The 18,748-nt window shown below is 49.5% G+C and overlaps 9 protein-coding genes across 9 annotated transcripts; 5 read left to right on the top strand and 4 right to left on the bottom strand.

Moving 5' to 3' along the window:
• Positions 1 to 53: 53 nt before the first annotated feature.
• Positions 54 to 741, top strand: J7337_000382 (uncharacterized protein; the record flags this gene model as incomplete). Its single annotated transcript, XM_044818137.1, has 4 exons — positions 54 to 229; positions 286 to 318; positions 375 to 420; positions 472 to 741. 4 exons carry the CDS (start codon positions 54 to 56, stop codon positions 739 to 741), a joined length of 525 nt encoding a protein of 174 aa, XP_044685839.1.
• Positions 742 to 2,892: 2,151 nt separating this feature from the next.
• Positions 2,893 to 4,165, top strand: J7337_000381 (uncharacterized protein; the record flags this gene model as incomplete). The annotated part of the gene is made up of 5 exons (XM_044818136.1): positions 2,893 to 2,948; positions 3,005 to 3,260; positions 3,316 to 3,342; positions 3,390 to 3,425; positions 3,473 to 4,165. 5 exons carry the CDS (start codon positions 2,893 to 2,895, stop codon positions 4,163 to 4,165), a joined length of 1,068 nt encoding a protein of 355 aa, XP_044685838.1.
• Positions 4,166 to 4,394: 229 nt separating this feature from the next.
• Positions 4,395 to 5,288, bottom strand: J7337_000380 (uncharacterized protein; the record flags this gene model as incomplete). The annotated part of the gene is made up of 1 exon (XM_044818135.1): positions 4,395 to 5,288. One exon carries the CDS (start codon positions 5,286 to 5,288, stop codon positions 4,395 to 4,397), a length of 894 nt encoding a protein of 297 aa, XP_044685837.1.
• An 827-nt stretch (positions 5,289 to 6,115) lies between these two features.
• Positions 6,116 to 6,501, top strand: J7337_000379 (uncharacterized protein; the record flags this gene model as incomplete). Its single annotated transcript, XM_044818134.1, has 2 exons — positions 6,116 to 6,259; positions 6,313 to 6,501. 2 exons carry the CDS (start codon positions 6,116 to 6,118, stop codon positions 6,499 to 6,501), a joined length of 333 nt encoding a protein of 110 aa, XP_044685836.1.
• A 1,138-nt stretch (positions 6,502 to 7,639) lies between these two features.
• Positions 7,640 to 11,124, top strand: J7337_000378 (uncharacterized protein; the record flags this gene model as incomplete). The annotated part of the gene is made up of 2 exons (XM_044818133.1): positions 7,640 to 10,503; positions 10,554 to 11,124. The coding sequence occupies 2 exons, from the start codon at positions 7,640 to 7,642 to the stop codon at positions 11,122 to 11,124; spliced, it is 3,435 nt and encodes a 1,144-aa protein (XP_044685835.1).
• A 407-nt stretch (positions 11,125 to 11,531) lies between these two features.
• Positions 11,532 to 11,855, bottom strand: J7337_000377 (uncharacterized protein; the record flags this gene model as incomplete). Its single annotated transcript, XM_044818132.1, has 1 exon — positions 11,532 to 11,855. The coding sequence occupies one exon, from the start codon at positions 11,853 to 11,855 to the stop codon at positions 11,532 to 11,534; it is 324 nt and encodes a 107-aa protein (XP_044685834.1).
• An 852-nt stretch (positions 11,856 to 12,707) lies between these two features.
• Positions 12,708 to 14,126, top strand: ARO8 (Aromatic/aminoadipate aminotransferase 1; the record flags this gene model as incomplete). Its single annotated transcript, XM_044818131.1, has 1 exon — positions 12,708 to 14,126. The coding sequence occupies one exon, from the start codon at positions 12,708 to 12,710 to the stop codon at positions 14,124 to 14,126; it is 1,419 nt and encodes a 472-aa protein (XP_044685833.1).
• Positions 14,127 to 14,454: 328 nt separating this feature from the next.
• On the bottom strand, positions 14,455 to 15,500 carry J7337_000375 (uncharacterized protein; the record flags this gene model as incomplete). Its single annotated transcript, XM_044818130.1, has 3 exons — positions 14,455 to 14,829; positions 14,880 to 15,188; positions 15,243 to 15,500. The coding sequence occupies 3 exons, from the start codon at positions 15,498 to 15,500 to the stop codon at positions 14,455 to 14,457; spliced, it is 942 nt and encodes a 313-aa protein (XP_044685832.1).
• Positions 15,501 to 16,441: 941 nt separating this feature from the next.
• On the bottom strand, positions 16,442 to 18,213 carry J7337_000374 (uncharacterized protein; the record flags this gene model as incomplete). The annotated part of the gene is made up of 3 exons (XM_044818129.1): positions 16,442 to 17,221; positions 17,272 to 18,047; positions 18,123 to 18,213. 3 exons carry the CDS (start codon positions 18,211 to 18,213, stop codon positions 16,442 to 16,444), a joined length of 1,647 nt encoding a protein of 548 aa, XP_044685831.1.
• Positions 18,214 to 18,748: the final 535 nt, after the last annotated feature.

Here is an 18,748-nt window from a genome sequence, read left to right as displayed (position 1 = left end):
CATTGAAACTCGTCGTCTTGCCGTTCAGTTGAATCGTTCTCTCGTTCGCAACCATGGAGGCCAGGTGTCAATGTGGTTCAGTGACCTTCAAGACTCCCCTCCCTCAGCCTCTGGCGCTCTACATCTGCCACTGCGATGCTTGCAGACGGCAGACTGGTTCAGCATTTGGCACTTCTGCCATCTTTCCTCGATTTGAGCTGCCTGACACAGACCTACTGAGCGTTTACAGGTAGGAAACAACTGTTTGGTGTTACGAGCTGGACTAACTGGCTTGGGGTATTATAGTCGACCTACAGCCTCAGGACATCAGCTTTACTGGTAGGTGTTTTAGAAGCCTCATGTTTGTTTGACTGGGCGCTAAGCGTTACAAACAGTTACTTCTGTCGCAAGTGCGGAACTCGTCTCATTCACTCAACACCAGTACGTAATCGCACCTTGGCTTAGGGTTATTCTCCCACTGACCGAACATAGTCAAAAAACGTCATCTCCGTGAAAGGTGGATGCCTTGATGGCCTTGACTGGAAACGAGCGATTCATATCTGGACCAAGACAGCCATGGTTCCTATTCCCGAAGGATCTGAAACGCACTCTGAAGAGTCCGGCTATACGGACTATGGATCAACTCAGGAGGAGCTGGATCAGCCTGGGGATCTTGTCGGAAGCTCGGGTTGTAACATGCCTGTTAGTGAAAGGGCCTCGAGCTCTGCTGGGGTGAATGGTGATGATAACATGAGTGGATGAGTATTATGAATGATGGCGTTGGCGGGTGTTGATAGGCAGATTGTGGATTTGGAGTTGAAACATGTTACTCGGTGAGAGCATTGGGAGGTGATATCATGGGAATAGGCGCAATAAACGAGTAGCATATTCATAGTATGAAATTGATGAGTTGTGTTTTGGTGAGTTTTATTAGTCATGATAGTTGTTCTGGGGGAGGTAAGAAAACGAAGAATCTCTATCACGAGTATGAAAAAACGTAGGTAAGTTGGGGATAGTTTTTAGACAACTCTAGTATATACTTCGTGGCTCTTTATTCGACTTAGTGTTTAGATATCAAACGTTAGAAGTTGTATCTGAGGCCGTATTGTGGGAATGGGAAACAACCGAATGAATACAGTATGTGGGTGATGAGCCTGTGTTAGTTGGCTTATTATTGCTTAGGTACCCAGGTATTAGCAAGATCATGATAATTTACTTTGCCTATTTAGAAGTTCAATGGCACAATCCTTTGTGAAAATTGTAACCGTATATTTGTAACGGCATTGTCTTTAACCTTTCACCAATAATGACATGCATCTATCATCCCTGTATATAATCGCTGTAAGTTTGATGAGCACTAACAAAGTAAAAGAGTTTCTTTCAACGGCATTTGACTTCCTTATCTTACAATTGGCACGCGTATCTCAAGACTCAGCCTTATTCTGTAAGTAAATTAATGAATTAATTAAAAGCTGTCAACTCGAAACTTGACATCCATTAGCTTCCGGTAGTGTAATCGAACGAGGCCTATTGAATGGCTCTTGGCACTTCGGCCGATTCACTCAAAGTAGCGAGGTCGGGCCCCCTCCCGAAACCTCGGATGAACAAGGGGTGCTTCAGTTGCGTCTCGCTATTGATGGAGAATTCTAGGCATTTTTTCGCGATGTTTTTGCCATGGTAATTCGCTTGAGAATGGCCTTTTTTTCGTGAGGTATAAGACCACAGTGGGAGAGACCGTTTTGTGATAGTTTGCTGTACCTGCATTTCGGTCGCCCAGATGGCCGCTCCGTTGACTCTCTTGTGATGATATTGCAGAAGTGCATTGTCTCTTGAGCGCTTACTAAAACTTCCATGATATTATCGCAACATATCTCGTCTCGGTAACTATTGCCAAGCCCCGGCAAACGGTGGTGCCTTGATTAGCCCCCTTTAGTCCCATCTTGACAGGTAGCGCCAAGTCTCTTCATCAAGACTTTGATATTGAGCTGAATTGTCGGGATGTGGCCATCAAACTGCGAGTTTATACACAATGCCGATAAAGTTATCGAACTAGCGAGCTTACACTGCAGATCGTGAACCCGGTCTCTCAGTCATCACCAAATAATATGCCTGATTCCCTCAAACTCCTTGTCGCGATAGCATCGTTTTACCCCTGAACCCTAGCTCATCCCCAAACTCGCAACCCTAGCCCGTCCTAACCCCAAGCGTCACAAGTCTCCGTTTGAGCCTCAGATTCCAGAACCATGATGCACCAAGACGTGCCCCTGCTTTGTCTGCGACGGTGTGTGCGGCGGAGAGGCGCGGCTTGGCTTGGGTCTGAAGAAACCTGAATCATCCCATTTCTCTTCTCCCTCCCTTCCCTTTGCTTCCGACCTTTTTTTTTAGATTCTGAATTCTGAATTCTGAATTGTGTTGCTGTGTTATGTTTATTGTTTTCTATCCGTCGTGACCTTGTCAATCGCTCGCTCTTTTCACTGATTGACTTTGTAAGTTTTGGTGCTGCCCGGGCTTTGGACTCGGCGGTGCTACCACTACCCATCGTCACGGCTTCTCTTCTTGTTCTGCCCCGGGCAATCATTCTTTTACTGTCCCTTTGACTGAACGACTTTTAATACCTACTCGACATATCATCCTCTCCAAGATTTAATCGCTATTGTCGAACTGTTATATCTGCCGCTCTTTTACAACTGGACCGTAAAAACTCATAAACAGCTGGACTGTTGGAACATTCACTCACTACGCCAAATCAAATTCTGAAACCTATTGGGGAAGAGCTTGGATCATCATGAAGTTGTTACTCTGGCTTACCGCCGCCCATGTTGCGCAGGTGAGGATATTCAAAACTCACACCGAGATGCGACAGAGTCTTGAGACTGACTTTGACTCGAATAGGCCGCGGGAAGACATGGGATAATGAAAAAGAGGCAGGCAGAGGTTGAGGGTGTTGCTCATGCACTCAAGTTCGAAGGGTGAGTTTAAGCCACAAAACACCAAAGTTGAGTTTTCAGTATTAACAAATCTATAGACTGAGGCTGTCTTATATCACCGAGACTGAAACTGCTACTCAAAAAGTTACCGAGACAGAGACGGCAACTGTTGTTCAGACTGTTCAGGGCGAAGCTGAAGCTGCTGCTGGTGAGGTTGTCACCGTTACCATCAACGCACCTCCAGTTACTGTCACCGAAACCAAGACTGAAGTCGTCAACGAAGTCCAAACTCAATTTGTCACTCAGGTTCAGGTTATGACTCAATATGTTACCCAGGTCGCAGCAGCTCCTCCTGTAAGTAATATAAAAACATTTCAAGAAACCTCTTTGCTAACTGAACGATTTCTAGCCTGTCGTTGAAACCGTTACTCAGGCTGTAAGTCCCATAGCTTGTATCCCTCAGCTGTTACTAACTCCTCTAAGCAACTCGTTACAGTGATCGTTCCAGGAGAAGCCCCAGTAAGTTCTTTTGGTCAAAATTCCTATCTGATACTGACTTAACCCAGGCGCCTGTTACCGTGATTCACACCGTGCAAGCCCCCGCTGAGTCTGATGATGCTCTTGGGAAGTTTAACCCTGGTGTCACTACGATCCCCATTCCCGAGAGCCTTTTGCCCAAGACGACACTCGCATCTGACCCCTTTGCTGTGGTCGGGCCAATTAGATCGGAAACTATTGTTCCTCAGCAGCCTTCCAGCATTGCCAACCCTGTTGAGAATCCTGCCCCGACGGCGGTTGCTCCTCAAGAGCCCAGTTCTGTCGAGCAACCAGCCACGACTCAAGTTGCGCCAGTAGAACCCAGCTCTATCAAGCAGCCTGCGACGACGCAGCCCGTAGTTTCCGAGCAACCTACTACTACTTCTGCTGCGCAAGGGGCTACTACGGAGTCCACCGCTTCTCAGCAGCCTGCCAGTTCCATTGAAGAACCCATGGTTAAAGCTTCTTCCACACAAGGAGGGCAACAGACATATGCGCCTTCAATGGAACTCGGCAACATGGGCCCCGACACCACAGGGAGACTCGCACAGCCCGCTCTCGACGGAACCAAGCCCACCACTACTGCCAACGCCGAGTCAGCTTCCAGGACACGAGTCCCCATCGATCTGTCCGACCCTTCAAAGCTCAGCAGCGTGCTCAACCTGGGCAACTTGGTTGGAGGAAACGGTGCTCTCAAGGCTCGCGCCACTGGCAAGCCTTGAGTCTATGGTTGAAATGCGTTAGGGACGATGATGTGAATGGTGAAAAACTTTGAGACGGACTTGGGGATTTCTTTCGAATGGGCATTCGTGCTCGTAATGTTGTAGCTAGTCTTATAATAATGTGAGCAAGTCTCCAGAGCATACCAGTCAGCTTTGTGCATCTATCTATGGGTATCATGATGCCATGCTGTCTACCTATTCGCGTCCTAGAGCGCCAATCTCAAATTTCTTATTCCTTCTCGCTCGCTGCATTCCTCGAGGCTAGCTTCATCTTCTTTGCCTGCCGTTTACTGATCTGCTGTGTATCTTCATCGCCAGTCTTGCGCTTTTGATTCTGATTTTGACCCTTGTTCTTTGGTTTCTTGCCGGCCTCATCTTTTTCTGAGCCCTTTTCTTTCTCGGCCACTTCAACGATGTTGATAACGCCCTTGAATCCATTCCTCTTGATACCCTCATTTACCACAACAGATCGAGGCACTTCGCCAAACCCTTCAAAGCCTTTCTCGTTGCTTAACCCCCCCATAAAATTGAGCATGTTTATCACATCGGCAGGCGCTCGTAGGGATAGCGCATTCTTGGCTTCGCTGCTAATCATAATGCCCCTGCCGCGCGTCGCCCGGATGAGACTTTGCAAGTTTGAGATAAACCTTGGGCGCCCTCGATCATCGCCATTAATCACTTGGCCGTAGCAGACCTCAAAGCGGATGCCACGGTTGATAGCAGCCATGCATGGCTTCGGCTTAAGATGGAATTGTAAATCCTGCGTCAAGTCGAGTGATATGATGGGGACGTCGAGCGTTAAACAAGCATTCTGAAAGGCCTTGTCCGTCAGTGGACGGGCCGCGATGATGTCGTATGTCGAGATGAGCGATGGGATTCGGTAGTTATTCGCTGAAGGATCTGAGAGAGGAAGAGTCGCGCGGTGGAGGATGTTTGGAAGCTTGGAGCCTGGCTTGGGTTCTATGGTTGGGAAAGGCGCGGTGTTGTTGGCGGGAAGCGGCAGCGTGAGCGTGTGATTCAGCGCGACGGTTGAGTATCCAAGCGTCGATGCGCGAGTGAGTGATTGGAGAAGCTGTTCATCTTTGGTCGTTGGTGACCAGGCGATATTCAGATCGTAAATCATGATGCTGGGTTGTGGAGGTTTGTTGCAAGCTTTGCGCAGGAAGCTAGCATTTACTCTCGAGATTTTTTTTTACGCCGCCGCAAAGTTTACAGGTCCTACAAGTATATTTTTAGCTACTACCCTCGACCACCCTCGCTTTAGAAGTCGCAAAAGAGACATGCCGTATTACACAAGGGTTATTGAATATCTATTTCAATTCAGAGAGTATCATGACCAGTATAAGATAGCTCATGAATAGAAGAATAACACCATGTAAAATCCATTCCCTACGCCTCACCAGTCAAGGCATCCATTTCTAACTTGAGTAATGAGCTTCCATTACCTAGTCGTAAAAAGCTGTGGTCCGTGCACGGTGAGCGTTGTCACTAAGAGCCAGCCCCTGCCGGTTCGTCATCACCTTGTTCTTAGGTTGTGCCTGTAAACGGAAACTCTCCTATACCGGCACTTCCATGGTTTGAACATGATACTTACTTCTCGTGTAGATACTTTCTTTATTAAACAACCGATGCTAGCACTCCTGAAGAACAAGTCTTTATCTCTTACCGACGTTATAAAGCTAGTATCTTCCATTTATGCATAGTACGTGCATGCATGACCTTTGACCTTAACTTTAAAGCTGCCATGCCAAGAAACTGCGCCGCCCAGACCACGACTACACAACGCGCCACTTGACCTCAAACCCCAGCTCCTGGATCGGCATTAATTGACTTCCCTTAAACACATCACATCACATCACATCACACGCTTCACTACTTCAACGAACGTTCGCCCGCGGCTTTACACCGCTCCCTCCTCTTCCTGCTGGCGAATCTTCCTAAACATCAATCATGTTTTTCTTCTTCGTGTGCGGTGAGCACACATTCCGAAAGGAAGTCTCGGAGTATCAGGGCATGATATTTCAATGTCACCACTGTGGTAACATGGCAGCACATGTCCAGAAAAGTAACCCATGGTTCACCTTCTGTTGGATTGTAAGACTACTCTTCTCTGGCTCTTCATTACTGCCGACTAACCACAATCGCAGCCGATCATTCCTTTGTCCATCTCTGGCTACGTCGATGTCGCATGCCGTATCTGCAACTTCCATCAACCTCTCGTAAACCGACCCGACGTCAAGGCCGTGACAAGTGGTGGAGGAGGAGGACCTCCCCCACAACAATACGCACCTCCTCACGGTGGACCTCAAGGACAGGCACCTATGCGATATGGTTAATAGGAACGATCTTGTCAAGTTTTGAGGAATATGCTATCGACACAGGCGTAGCGTATGCGCGCGCTGTAACTGTTCGATGTTGCGACAGTGCCTTCTTGGTTTTTGTTTGTTTAAAGAGGCGTTACAGCCTGGTGTTGAGGCGAATCAGGATACCCCATGAAGGGGGCGATGGCTGGGTTTCTTTCGACAAAGAGCATTTCGCTTGAATTCTATGCTACCAAGAGACTCTTTGACCTTGGTATCTTGTTGAGGATGAAGCGCAGGTGAAATTGAGCTTGGGGCATATGATTTGGACGCATTTTGGAAGCACAAATTCTACTTCCGCTCATCTTGGGATACCACCTTTTAGGAACATTTCAAGGCAGCTCTGCCTCTTACAACCATTTCTGTCTACCCCAGTCTCAGGAACCATCGATTGGCACCTTTCCTCTTAAGGGAGCCAAGTGTTGTTGACCACCTAGTATCTGCAACCGTCAATCGTCAAAGTCCGTCCTGGCTTCACACCTTTCACATACGACCAAAGCTCGGAGAGAATACGGGATCCCGTCCGCTCTCCCATAGTCAAGCTCCGAAGCGCCGGATTAGTAGTTGGGTCGGTGACGACCAGCGAATACCTGGTGTTGTATGTTCAATTTTTGTGCTTTGTCTCTGATTGCGATGCCACTTTTTTGTGAATTTGGTGGAGATGATAGTTCCCCATATTATTAGTGTAGACTTCCTGCGGCCCCAGAAGAGAGTTTCCCGATTCATCTCCAATTCAAGAACCAATGAGTATGCGGGAAAGAGACGCGATGACATCCAAGACATTTGATCGTGTCTAAAGTCAACAATTATTCCATTGGATGTCTAGAAGCACGCTACAGACTTACCCATACGCGTTATGGACATGGGATAATTTGATAATTCCCGGTTGCGGGGCAAACATTCACAGTTGGCAGCTACGATCTGCACCCTTGCCTGTTTTAGCGGGCCGTTGCCCAGCAACGCCGCCAAACACGGCCTGTCCACTGAAGACCCTCGACCCGATCAGGGACCTGCAATAAACAAAATCCATCATTGTACATGATGCAGCCTACTTAATCTCTTTCTTTTTCCATATACTAACCATACACCAACAACACAGCGAACCATAATCACCATGGAATCACCACCCAAGAGAATGACCCGGGCCAGAGCTGCCGCAAAGGCCACTGATCCCTCGGTCAAGACAACAAAGATCGTCACAGCTGCTGCGCGGGCAAAGAGTACCGCGACTGCAGGCACAAAAAGCACAGCCGCTAAGAGAAAGACAAGAGCGGATGAGGAAGAGGAGGATCAACGCGAAGTTGCTGTTGTCAGAAGAACGCGTGGTCGACCAAAGAAGACTGAGGACCAAGAATCTGAGGTTGAACCTGTAGCACTAGCGAAACCCACAAGAGGCCGTGCAATCAAGAAGACGGCCACAGAACCTCCCAAGGAGACTGCTGCACCTGTCAGAGCTACTCGGGGACGGCCTCGGAAGGCTGTTGCTGCTGAACCAGAAGAGTCTGCTCCGGCACCAGCCCCTAAAAAGACAACCACTCGCACTCGCACAACTACCACAACAGCTGCAACAACAAAATCAACAGCTGCCGCCAAACCTGCTGCCAAACCTGCTGCCAGAAAGGCTGTCAAGTTCCAAGAGCCTGACAAAGAGAACATCGAGCCTGCTACCGAGGCCAAGGAGCCTGCTCGGCCAGGAATCAGAGGCCGACCAGCCAAACGTGGAGGAGCAGCTGGAAGTCGAACGACCAGAGCGGCGGTAAGATTCGCCGAGTCGACAGACAACAAGCCTTTAAGTCCTAAGAAGATTACCCAGATACCTGTTTCGAGGGACGATGATTCCGAGGACGAACTCGCCGGTGACATGCCGCCTGTCAAACCGATGAAGAAGAACCCGATCAAGCCTCCTACAAGTGCTGCTAGAGCCCAGCCTGAGACGACCGAAAAATCTACCGAGTCAAAAAATGCTTTAGATAGCATCACAAATCCGCCAGACCTTGGCGGAATTAACCTATCTCCTGCAAAGAGACGTCCAGCCTCGCCACTCAAAGACACAATGAGATCGCCAGCACGCCGAATCGGTCCTGTTGCTCTGCCTGGATCTACAATGAAGAAGACACAGGACGACACCACGCAAGCTGCAGAAGGTACTTCGTTCAAGAATTCTTTACTCATGTCGGCGGCTAAGCGACCTCAATCACCCATCAAGGGATTGAACTTTGCAACGTCGCTCAAGCCTCAACAGACCCAATCAGCAATGAAGGCGTCACTTCTTCTTTCACCTCCGAAACGGGCCATGCCTGGACTGAAGCCGGTCACAGAACCGCGACCTAGAGATGTTGCGGAGCTGGGCGAACCACCAGTCATGAAGCCTCTGGTGATGGATACTCCTAGTCGTGCCCCTTCTACCCGATCTTCGGATAAGCTTATGTCGGAAGAGCAAGCTGAGCTTGAGTTTGATGCTGTTGATGACGATGTCTTCAATGACCCCATTGAGAACCTGCAATTCCCTGGCCGTCTGTCTGCTGTGCTTCCTCGTCATGCTGACCCTGCCTTGAAGAAAGAGATGGGTATTGTCGATGAGACTGACGAAGAGCCTGCTCCAGTTGACGCCATCATCGAGACTCTTGAAGAGCCTCAGGCGGAAGTCGAGACTGCCGTCGAGGTTGGTGAAGATATTGCGACTGAGGCTGAAGCAGTCCAAGAAGTGGTAGAAGAAGTGAACGACCTTACCGACGAGGAGGACAGCATGGCCGTTGACGAAGAAAATGCTGAGGCAGATGATGTACCTGAGGAAGTTGAGTCCAAGAATTCAACTCCCGCTCAGTCTCCCCAGCAAGAACAGAATCCCATGTTCCAGCTCAGGGACAAGGATTTGGAGCCCTCTCAAGACTCGGATTCTGAGGATGAGACCATGGCTATCAAGGGTGTAGCGCCTACCACCCCAACACCATTTGTTCGCAAGACACCCAAGACTTCTCGTGCTTCTATGGGTGGATTTAGCGCACTCGCTGATCGACTTGATTCTTGGAAGGCCAGTACGCCTATCAAGATGGCTCCCCTCGGTGGAGAGAAGCTCTCTAACAAGTCAGCTACTCCTCGATCTGAGGCCTCACCCGCTTCGACTCATTATTTCGAAGATGAGATGACGGTACGTGCAGGTATGGAAGAACTTCAGGCGGACAGGACTGCCGAAATTGTTGAGCCCACTTTTGATGACATGGAGGTCACTGAGGAGGATGTTGAGTTGGCCAACGAGGCTAATGAGATGTCTCTGATGGAGCCCGAGATTCTTGAAGAGGTTGTCAATACTGAAGCTTTTGACGACACTCTCTCTGAGGCTAGTCAAGAGTATGGCGATGAGAATGAGGCCCCTGTTTCTATGACACCCATTACACCTGTTCGTCCAGTCATGAAGACCTTCAACACCACCACAAAGGTTCCTCTGAAGCCTGCAGACGACTCATCTCCTTCCCCTCTGAAGAAGCGCAGCTTCAGTGCATCGCGAGTTGCTCCCAAGCGCCCCTCAGGGCCTACCAGGAGTGCTTCTGTCATCTCTTACTCCCCTACCAAGGGTAGAAAGAGTATGCCCGCAACCATTGCCGAGGTCCCGTCTGTCCCTTCAACACCTGCCCCTGCCACGCCCTCAAAGTCTGAGCTCTGGTCGTCCTTGGGCACGCCCGCTAGAACTCCCCGACGTGACGTCGACCCTGCTCTACTTCGTGGAGCTGTGGTCTTTGTCGATGTTTACACCAGCGAAGGAGCTGATGCCAGCAGCATCTTCGTGGAGCTGCTCACGCAGATGGGTGCCAAGTGCCTGAAGTCATGGAGCTGGAACCCCAATGGATCTGGCAACGATGTGACATCCACTAAGGTTGGAATCACACATGTTGTCTTCAAGGACGGCAGCAAGCGCACACTGGAGAAGGTCCGTGAGAGCAACGGAATCGTCCAGTGTGTCGGAGTCAGTTGGGTGCTTGAGTAAGTTGACATCTTCCTAGTTTGTTTTATTCAGTGCTAACCAGAAATAGCTGTGAGCGTGAGAACGACTGGGTGGAGGAAAGTCCCTACAAGATCGACACAAGCAACGTCCCTCGGGGTGGAGCTCGTCGCCGCAAGAGTATGGAGCCCAAGGCTTTGGCCAACATGAACGGCACCCTCGTCAACAGCCCTACCAAGGGAAGCTCTCGCACAGCTCCCTCTACGCCGATCAACCGTCGTGAAAGCACACAATGGATGTACACCCCTTCAGATCAAGGAGACGAGGACGATGAGATGGAGGATTTTGAGTATTCCGAAGCCATCCTGACCCCTGTTCCCAAAACTCCTGCCCCGGAGGCCATTGCTCGCTATGCTGCCAACCTTGTCCCTGATACTCCATCTGACGATGGTGACGATGACGACATGGGTGACTCCCCTAGTAAGGATGCTCTCCTTATGCGAACATGCCCTCCCAAGGCCAACCCCTTCCGTGAGTTGGGTGCTGGCATCATCAGCGAGACCAAGGATGATAACGTCCTGATGCGCCTCATGGCCGCTCGACGCAAGAGTCTTCAGTTTGCCCCCAAGATTGGAAGCCCTCTGGCTAGAACTTGGCAATAGAGTAAAGTAAAGATGTTGTGTTGTTGATATGGTGGAGGTAGAGTAATTGTGCATGGAAAGGTTCGGGTCTGGAGTTTATGGGTCACATTAGAATTGCGAACACACGTCATGGCATACAATCACTCGTTTTGACGGGATGGAATGGAATACCACGGGATGGACAGGACCTTTGACTCGGCGTTTGGAGGATTGACTGATTAAAGTACACATATTTTGTGTTTGACATACTGATAATTCCATCATGGCGATTGACATTATATTTGTGGCTCGACTGAAGGTGACTGCTGGAACTGTGAGACACTTGTGTAGCTACGCCTGGCTAGTGTATGGGACATCGCACCTCATTGCATTTTTCCAATTCCCTTCCCGAGCTGACTTTTCAAAATTGTAAGCCTTATTGTAGTCCCTCATGCATTAATAAACGCCCTCATAGCTTTAACAGCATCACCCTCATTACTCTTCAACAACTCAGTCGCCTTTGCCTTTGACAGCTCAAGCTCATCGACGAGGAGTGCGACGTCAGCAGCGTCGACCTTGACGTTCTTATGAGAAGCGGCGGCAGCAGAAGTCTTGTTTGCGCCGCCGAGGCTCTTGATGGCTTTGCTGGCAGCGTCGGCGTCGACGTTTTGTGGTGTCGAAGGTGAGTCTGCGGCGTCGAGATTCTCGAGAGCGGAGGCTGCTTTGCGGTCCTCGGCGGACTTGGCGGTCTGAGAGGGCGTTTCGTCGGTCATGATTGTCGTGATGTGTAGAAGTGAAGTGAAGTGGAGTGGAGGTGAAGGTGTGGTGTAGAGTTGGTGAAGATTAGTGGTTGGTAGTGGAGAGAGGGAGCTACGAAGATGAAGCTGTGGTGGGGTTGGAGGGGCAGTTCAGTTCTAGCTTGGTTGTGGAGACCTATGAAGTTTGTTAGGTAGAGTGCGGAATAGAAGAACATGAGATGACTGTTGGCATGTTCTAGTTAATAGAACAGAAGACGGAAATATCAGAATCGAGTTTATTGGATGGTTTGTACCTCACAGCCGTTGTAAGTAATCTGAATAATGGTTTTCGTAGCCCATCCTGCTTCTTCAACTGCAAGGAACTAGGAGCTCATATCAACAAGCATAATAGCCGCGCCCTCACATTTGAGGGACATCCTCTTTTGTGTCTGATAGTACCAAACCATCACCTAAAAATCCCCAGACAATAGAAATGCTTATGTTGGTGTTCATATTGTCTAAGGTAGGTACGCCACATGCGCCGCTTTTTAAGCCGAAAGTTGAAGTTTAGGTAGTGGCTACCATCGGCAACGCCACATTTCTTTGTCAACTCAATTAAACTTCACTTTTTTTTGGTTCCAGGTGCAGGTGCAGTCCAGGGTGCGTCTTGGCCATCTGTCCCGTCTTTGTCCTTGTTCTGTGACTCACTCACTCACTCACTCTCCTCTTGATACAAGAAACCTCGACTCCTCCACAAATATTCAACAACTTCATATAAACACTACAATACACTAATCAAGTCGGGCACTTGATTTCTTTCCTTTTTTGCGGTTGACTCCGCCCAATTTTGAATCTGTCGTATCACTCCTTCCACCTCTTACACTCAAAATGGCTTCGTCTTCATCATCTGCCGGCTGGGAACCCTCCTCCTGGCGCTCAAAGCCCATTAAGCAATCTCCCAATTACCCTGATGCAGAGCCTCTAGCTAAAGCTGTTGAGGAACTGACCCAACTTCCTCCTCTGGTCCATCCCAACGAGATCATTGCTCTCAAAGCTCACCTCCGCGATGTCGCACAAGGAAATGCTTTCCTTCTCCAAGGTGGTGATTGCGCAGAGCTCTTTGACTACTGTCGTCAAGGCCCCATTGAGAGCAAGATTAAATTGCTATTGCAAATGAGTGTTGTTCTCATTTGGGGGACCAACAAGAGAGTTGTGCGTATTGGTCGAATGGCTGGACAGTATGCAAAGCCGAGATCTAGTCCTACTGAGATGGTTGATGGAAAGGAAGTCCCTAGTTTCAAGGGCGACATCATCAATGGCTTCCGCCTTGAAGATCGAGAGATCGATCCCAACCGCCTTGTGAAGGCCTACCACCACTCTGCTGCAACCCTCAACTACATCCGTGCCGCTCTCGCCTCTGGCATCGCTGATCTTCATCGGCCTCTCGACTGGGGTCTCGGGCATGTGAGAGACCCGGAACTCAAGGAGAAGTACTCAGCCATTGCTTCAAGTATCCAGCAGACCCTGCGCTTCCTGCAGGTCATCAATGCTCGTCCCGGGGAGCTCGATTCCGTCGAGCTTTTCACCAGCCACGAAGGTCTTCTCCTTGATTATGAGCAGTCTTTGACTCGCTTGCTTGAGAAACCTACCGCAAGAACCTCAAGCCCTACTCCTGCAGCTGACGACGGCGAGAAGAAGGAGTACTATGATACCTCTGCGCATTTCATCTGGATTGGTGACCGTACTCGCCAGATCGATCATGCCCACGTCGAGTTCTTCCGCGGGATTGCTAACCCAATTGGTATCAAAGTCGGTCCCACAACACCAGCTTCAGACCTCCTTTCTCTCCTACGCACGCTGAACCCTTCTCGCGAGCCTGGCAAGATCACCCTCATCACTCGTTACGGTGCTGCCAAGGTGCGCGATCTCCTCCCCACACATATTCGCGCGGTTGAGGACTCCGAGTACCGTCGCACGGTTGTCTGGCAATGCGACCCTATGCACGGCAACACACTATCCACACCCACAGGCATCAAGACACGCCGTTTCGGCGATATCTACCGTGAGCTTGAGGAGACACTACGCATTCACAAAGAGGAGGGTAGCAACCTTGGTGGTATGCACCTCGAGCTCACTGGCGATGCTGTTACAGAGTGTTTGGGTGGCAGTGAGGGATTGGATGAGGATGATTTGTCGACAAACTACACTAGTTTCTGTGACCCAAGACTCAACGAGAAGCAGGCCCTCGAGTTGGCTTTCCTGGTCGCTGATCATTTCTCTAGAGAGAATAAGGCACGATCGGCCTGAGCATATAAGTGACACTAGAATTTGACATGAAGAAAATGTACATTGGAACAAAATAGGAGCAGTGAATATCATGGGAGCAACTTGGGAATAAGCAGAAAAATGAGACTTTGAAACACTTGGTTGGGTATGAGAAATCTCGAATGATAAAACACAGCACTGACGGCCGTGATCTTGTGAGTTGGTACCTTCTTTCATCTCTAATCTAAGCATAAGGGCTTGTCTTTCAAAACACAAGTTAATTCATATCATGTCCATCTCAAATTATTGTGCTGCCGTTACGTAAAAACTGTCATATCTTGAATCTCCTCACTCCCTCACTCTTGCCAAGTCAGACCAGAGTGATGGTCTGCGCCGCCTCGAAAGCATCGCCCTTCTCCAGCTTCTGCCATCCCTTGACAGAGCCGGGCTCAACACAGAGCATGTTCTTCCAGCCGTCCTTGGGAGTAAAGTCCTTGATGCCGGCTGACTTGTCGACCCAAGGGTTCCAGACGACGACCTGGTCGAGGTTGTCACGGACGATACGGAAACGGGGAGTGCCGGACTCGGAGATGACGACTGGGTGAGAGGGACCCTTGGCGGGGGTGTAGATGGAGTCGGTTTCGGCGGAGAAGGTGACGGCGCCGGATTGGGTGGCCTCTGAGCTGGAGACCTTGGAGAAGTAGACGGAGTCCTCGAGACCGGTGACCTCTGTGGAAGAGATGTCCTGAGACAGGTTAGTTACGATGTCCCACGTATAAGCACTATACAACATACGCTGATCTTGAAGTAGGTGTGAAGAAGAGTCTGGAAGTCGAAAGCAGTGTCACCATCGTTGGTAACAACAATAGTAGTGTTGAGACTCTCAGGGTCAAGAGAGACACTGTAGATGAGGGCAAACTTGTAGGGCCAAAGAGCCTTGAACTCTTCGCTGATGCTCTCGGAGGAAAGACCAAAGTCGAGCTTCACGCTAGAGCTAGAGCCCTCGCTGGTAGACTTTCCAAGGAACTCCCATCGCGAGTTACGAGCAAAGCCGTGTTGGGGAAGCTTGGCTACGGGTTCGTGGTCGGGGGCAGTACCAAAGACCTGTAGATGTACAAATCAGACAAGCTATTATAAGGGAGTGTTGGAGTTTTTTACCGGGAAGACGATGGGAATACCTCCTCGAACAGCAGCACTTCCGTCAAGAGCAGCAGACTCGCTGACCCAGAGCTTCTCAGCCCCCGAAGCATCCTTCCAGCTGATGACAGTAGCGCCGTGGAGAAGAACCTCTACGCTCTCGCCGGTGGGAAGAACGGCCTTGACGCGGGAGTTGTCGTGAGTGATGTCGACGGTGGGTTGAGGAGGCGCGGCGGGGGTAGAGGCGAGCGCCGAGGGCTTGTTTGGACGGTCGACCATTGTGAATGTCTTTTTTGTAGGGATCGAGATAGGTAGAGAAGAGGTTGAGCTTTGGAGGAGATGGAGCTAGTAAAAGTGAGGTACTAAGGTAAGGTAGTTAGAGAGTAGACGCAGGTAAGGTAGAGAGGTAGGTAGGTATCTGTACCTAGGTAAGGTAGTGGCGGAACTGCTCAGGTGGGGTTGAAGGGTCCGAGTGGGGGTGAAGGTAGAAAGAACAAGTCAAGTCAAGAGCAGACAAATAAAGTTGCAGGACTCTAAAGCAGTAAAACACGAGGCTGAAGGGCCTTATAAGGGTGATGCTAAGTGTCTGGTTCCCCGTAGCTTTGGTTCGCTCAGGCAGAGTTGTAGTATCTGTAAGATGCGATCCCAGGCCGTGGATGCTTCAAGTCTGAGAGGAGGTCGACACCCATGTAGGCAATGGCGGGGTAGCTCAAGACAGCCAATGGTGACCCAGGATCGAGCTGTTTAGTGGAGATCTGCTGCTAAAGTTAGAGCTGTTACCGGCCACACTCAAAGCTGAAACACGTCTCAGATTATCGGCTTGTGATACATCAAACCACAAAAATATATCACACCCAGAGCCAGAATCTGGCATTTGGTTGGTGAGGAAGCAGTTTCTGACTCTGAATTTAGGCATAATTAGCCTTAGCCATAGTTGCCTATACGAAAAAACTCACTCCAAAATCTCATTGCCTCGTTGTGAGCGTCATGTACTATAACAGTCTCGGAAATACAGTTTCACAATGCAACGGACGGGCCGTTGAAGCAGTCAAAGTTACACAAAATTGGTACAAGATTCTTACTCAATCGGGTATCTATATGCTGCTATATGTTTCATCATGACACTTGACTAACTAAATTTCTTCTTTCTCTCAACCACTCGGTATAGTTTCCAAAGCCACCACTCATGGCATCGCCGTTCGTTTAACCGGTAGCACCTCTTAGTTCTCTCGACGCTGGTTCTCTTCGTCATGTGAAGTAAACATGGCAGCATTATTACCTTCGCCGCTCTGTCCACTTGAGCTTCCACTTCGATGCTCAACGTGTCCCTTTTCCTCAGCCTCCTCAATGGCAATGAGAAGGTTTCCGTTGTTGTCATACCGTCGAGGCTCGACCTTGGCCTGCTTGACCACATCGAGTGCGCCCTGAAAACCATGCCCCACCTTCTGGAAGATAGTATCCATTTCTTCCAGAGATCGGTATGCAGTCTCAGGGAAGAAGAAGTAGACTGAAGGAACCATGATGGCGTTAATGACTGCAAAGATGACATATGTGTTGGATCCAATGTTCTCAAATGCAGGAGGAGTGATCATAACCACCAGCCAGTTGAAAATCCAGTTACTTGAGGTCGATAGAGCGTTGGCAGGCGCACGGATTCGAAGAGGTGTGATCTCAGCAGGGTACAACCAGGTCATGCCAAGCCAGCCAACAGCGAAGAATGAGTTGAACACAAACAAAAAGACAATCCCAATAATCTGACAAGCCCTCGCATCGCTGGAACCAACCCCAGCAAGAATCGCCATGGAAGCACACTGGCCTGCGGCGCCAAAGAGCATAAGCTTTCGACGGCCAACCCGCTCAACCAGCCAGATAGCAGGGAGTGAGGCCAAGAAATATTCGGTACCGTTGAGAGCGGCCATGAGTAGAGGCATGTGACCAGTCATACCGAGTCCAGCATAGATGGTAGCAGCGTAGTAAGTAATCAAATTGATACCAGAGATCTATTTCGATGTCAGTAGCTATTTGATTCCTGGGACTTCATGGGTCTTACCTGTTGAAACATTTGGTTGATATAGGCAATAAGAGTTCGGTGGAGGTTCTTGTTGTGGTTTCGTGAGAACAAGTCTGAGAATGATCCCTTACTCATCTCTGCAGCAGTCTCCTTGATGGCCTTGAACTCGTTTTCCACATATTTGCTCTGGACATCCTGGTTGGCAATGACAGCAATGACCTCCTTTGCATCTTCATCACGTCCTTTGAGCACAAGCCAACGTGGAGACTCTGGAAGGTTCATAACAAAGGCCATAATAATTAGACAGAAGACAATCTGGAACGCCATTGGGAAGCGCCAGCAGGCAGATGTGTCTTGCGCAAAGTACATGCCGTAGTCGACCCAGTACGAGATGGTAATGCCGAGTGTGATGAGCGCACCCTCGATCATTACCAGTTTACCGCGTTTATGGGCGGAGCAAGTTTCTGATTGCCACATGGGAACAGTAGATGTATTGCCGCCGTTACCAAGACCAGTGATGATTCGTCCGATGATGAAGTGTTCCAGAGTGAACGCAGAAGCCTGAAGAGCAGCACCAACAACCATGATTGTGGTACCGAGCATAATCATTTTCCTGCGGCCGAGCTTGTTACCAAGAAAGATGGTAGCTATTGCACCAAAGAAGCATCCCAGGTTGTACGACGAAACAGCGATGCCTTGATAATTAGAGCGGTCCTTTCGAACAGCCGCCGATACTGTAGGATCATCGCTATGCATGTCGGGGAATTGCTCCATGAAAGGTGCCATTGTCAAGATACCACCCATAACACCTTGGTCTATAAGGATTATTTATTAGCATCTGTTTCCATGGCTTGACTTAGAGCCGTTGTGCATAAAGTGGCAGGTATTACCATAACCAAAGAGCAGGAAATCGGTTCCGGCAATGGTACTGATGGCATAGTTGAGGGCCTGGCCTCGAAGGCCAAAGTACTTCTTGAACATGATGAAGAGTTCGAAACCAAATAATGTTTCTTCAAACTCAAGGTCACTGGGACGACAACAAAGGTTGGTATTGAGAACGGTTGAGGCCGGGGGATACTCGGGCTTATAAAGAAACGCAAGCTCAAGGATCTTGCATGTCGTACTGCAGAAACAGAGTCATGTAAAGTAGTGCTCGACACTGGATCCACGGCCTCTGGGTGTCCACCCCCAGGCCATGCGAGAAGCTGGTAACTGAGACAGACCTTGGCTGCCCATCCATTATTGTCTTGGTCTTGGCCATTTGTGATGGACCCATCGGCGAAAAGTGATAGTGCCTATGACCATACTGTGCATACAGTAAAGTATACCGAGATCCGCAGTCGTGTGCACCCATGGCCAGCAGGGCAATGATCCCTGCGTTACGGCATCGTAAAGTTTTCAGGGCGTTGTGCGAACGAGTAAGTGACAGTTCAGCCCTGGAGGTAACTGTCTGGGTCTCTCGTATGATGCATTGCTCTGGTTCATTGACTGGCTACTGTATAGAGAGTCAATATTA

This window comes from Fusarium musae, chromosome 1, assembly GCF_019915245.1.
Source record: "Fusarium musae strain F31 chromosome 1, whole genome shotgun sequence".
NCBI lineage: Eukaryota > Fungi > Ascomycota > Sordariomycetes > Hypocreales > Nectriaceae > Fusarium > Fusarium musae.
Note: the sequence above shows the minus strand (reverse complement) of the source record. Positions and strands in the feature narration are given on the sequence as shown.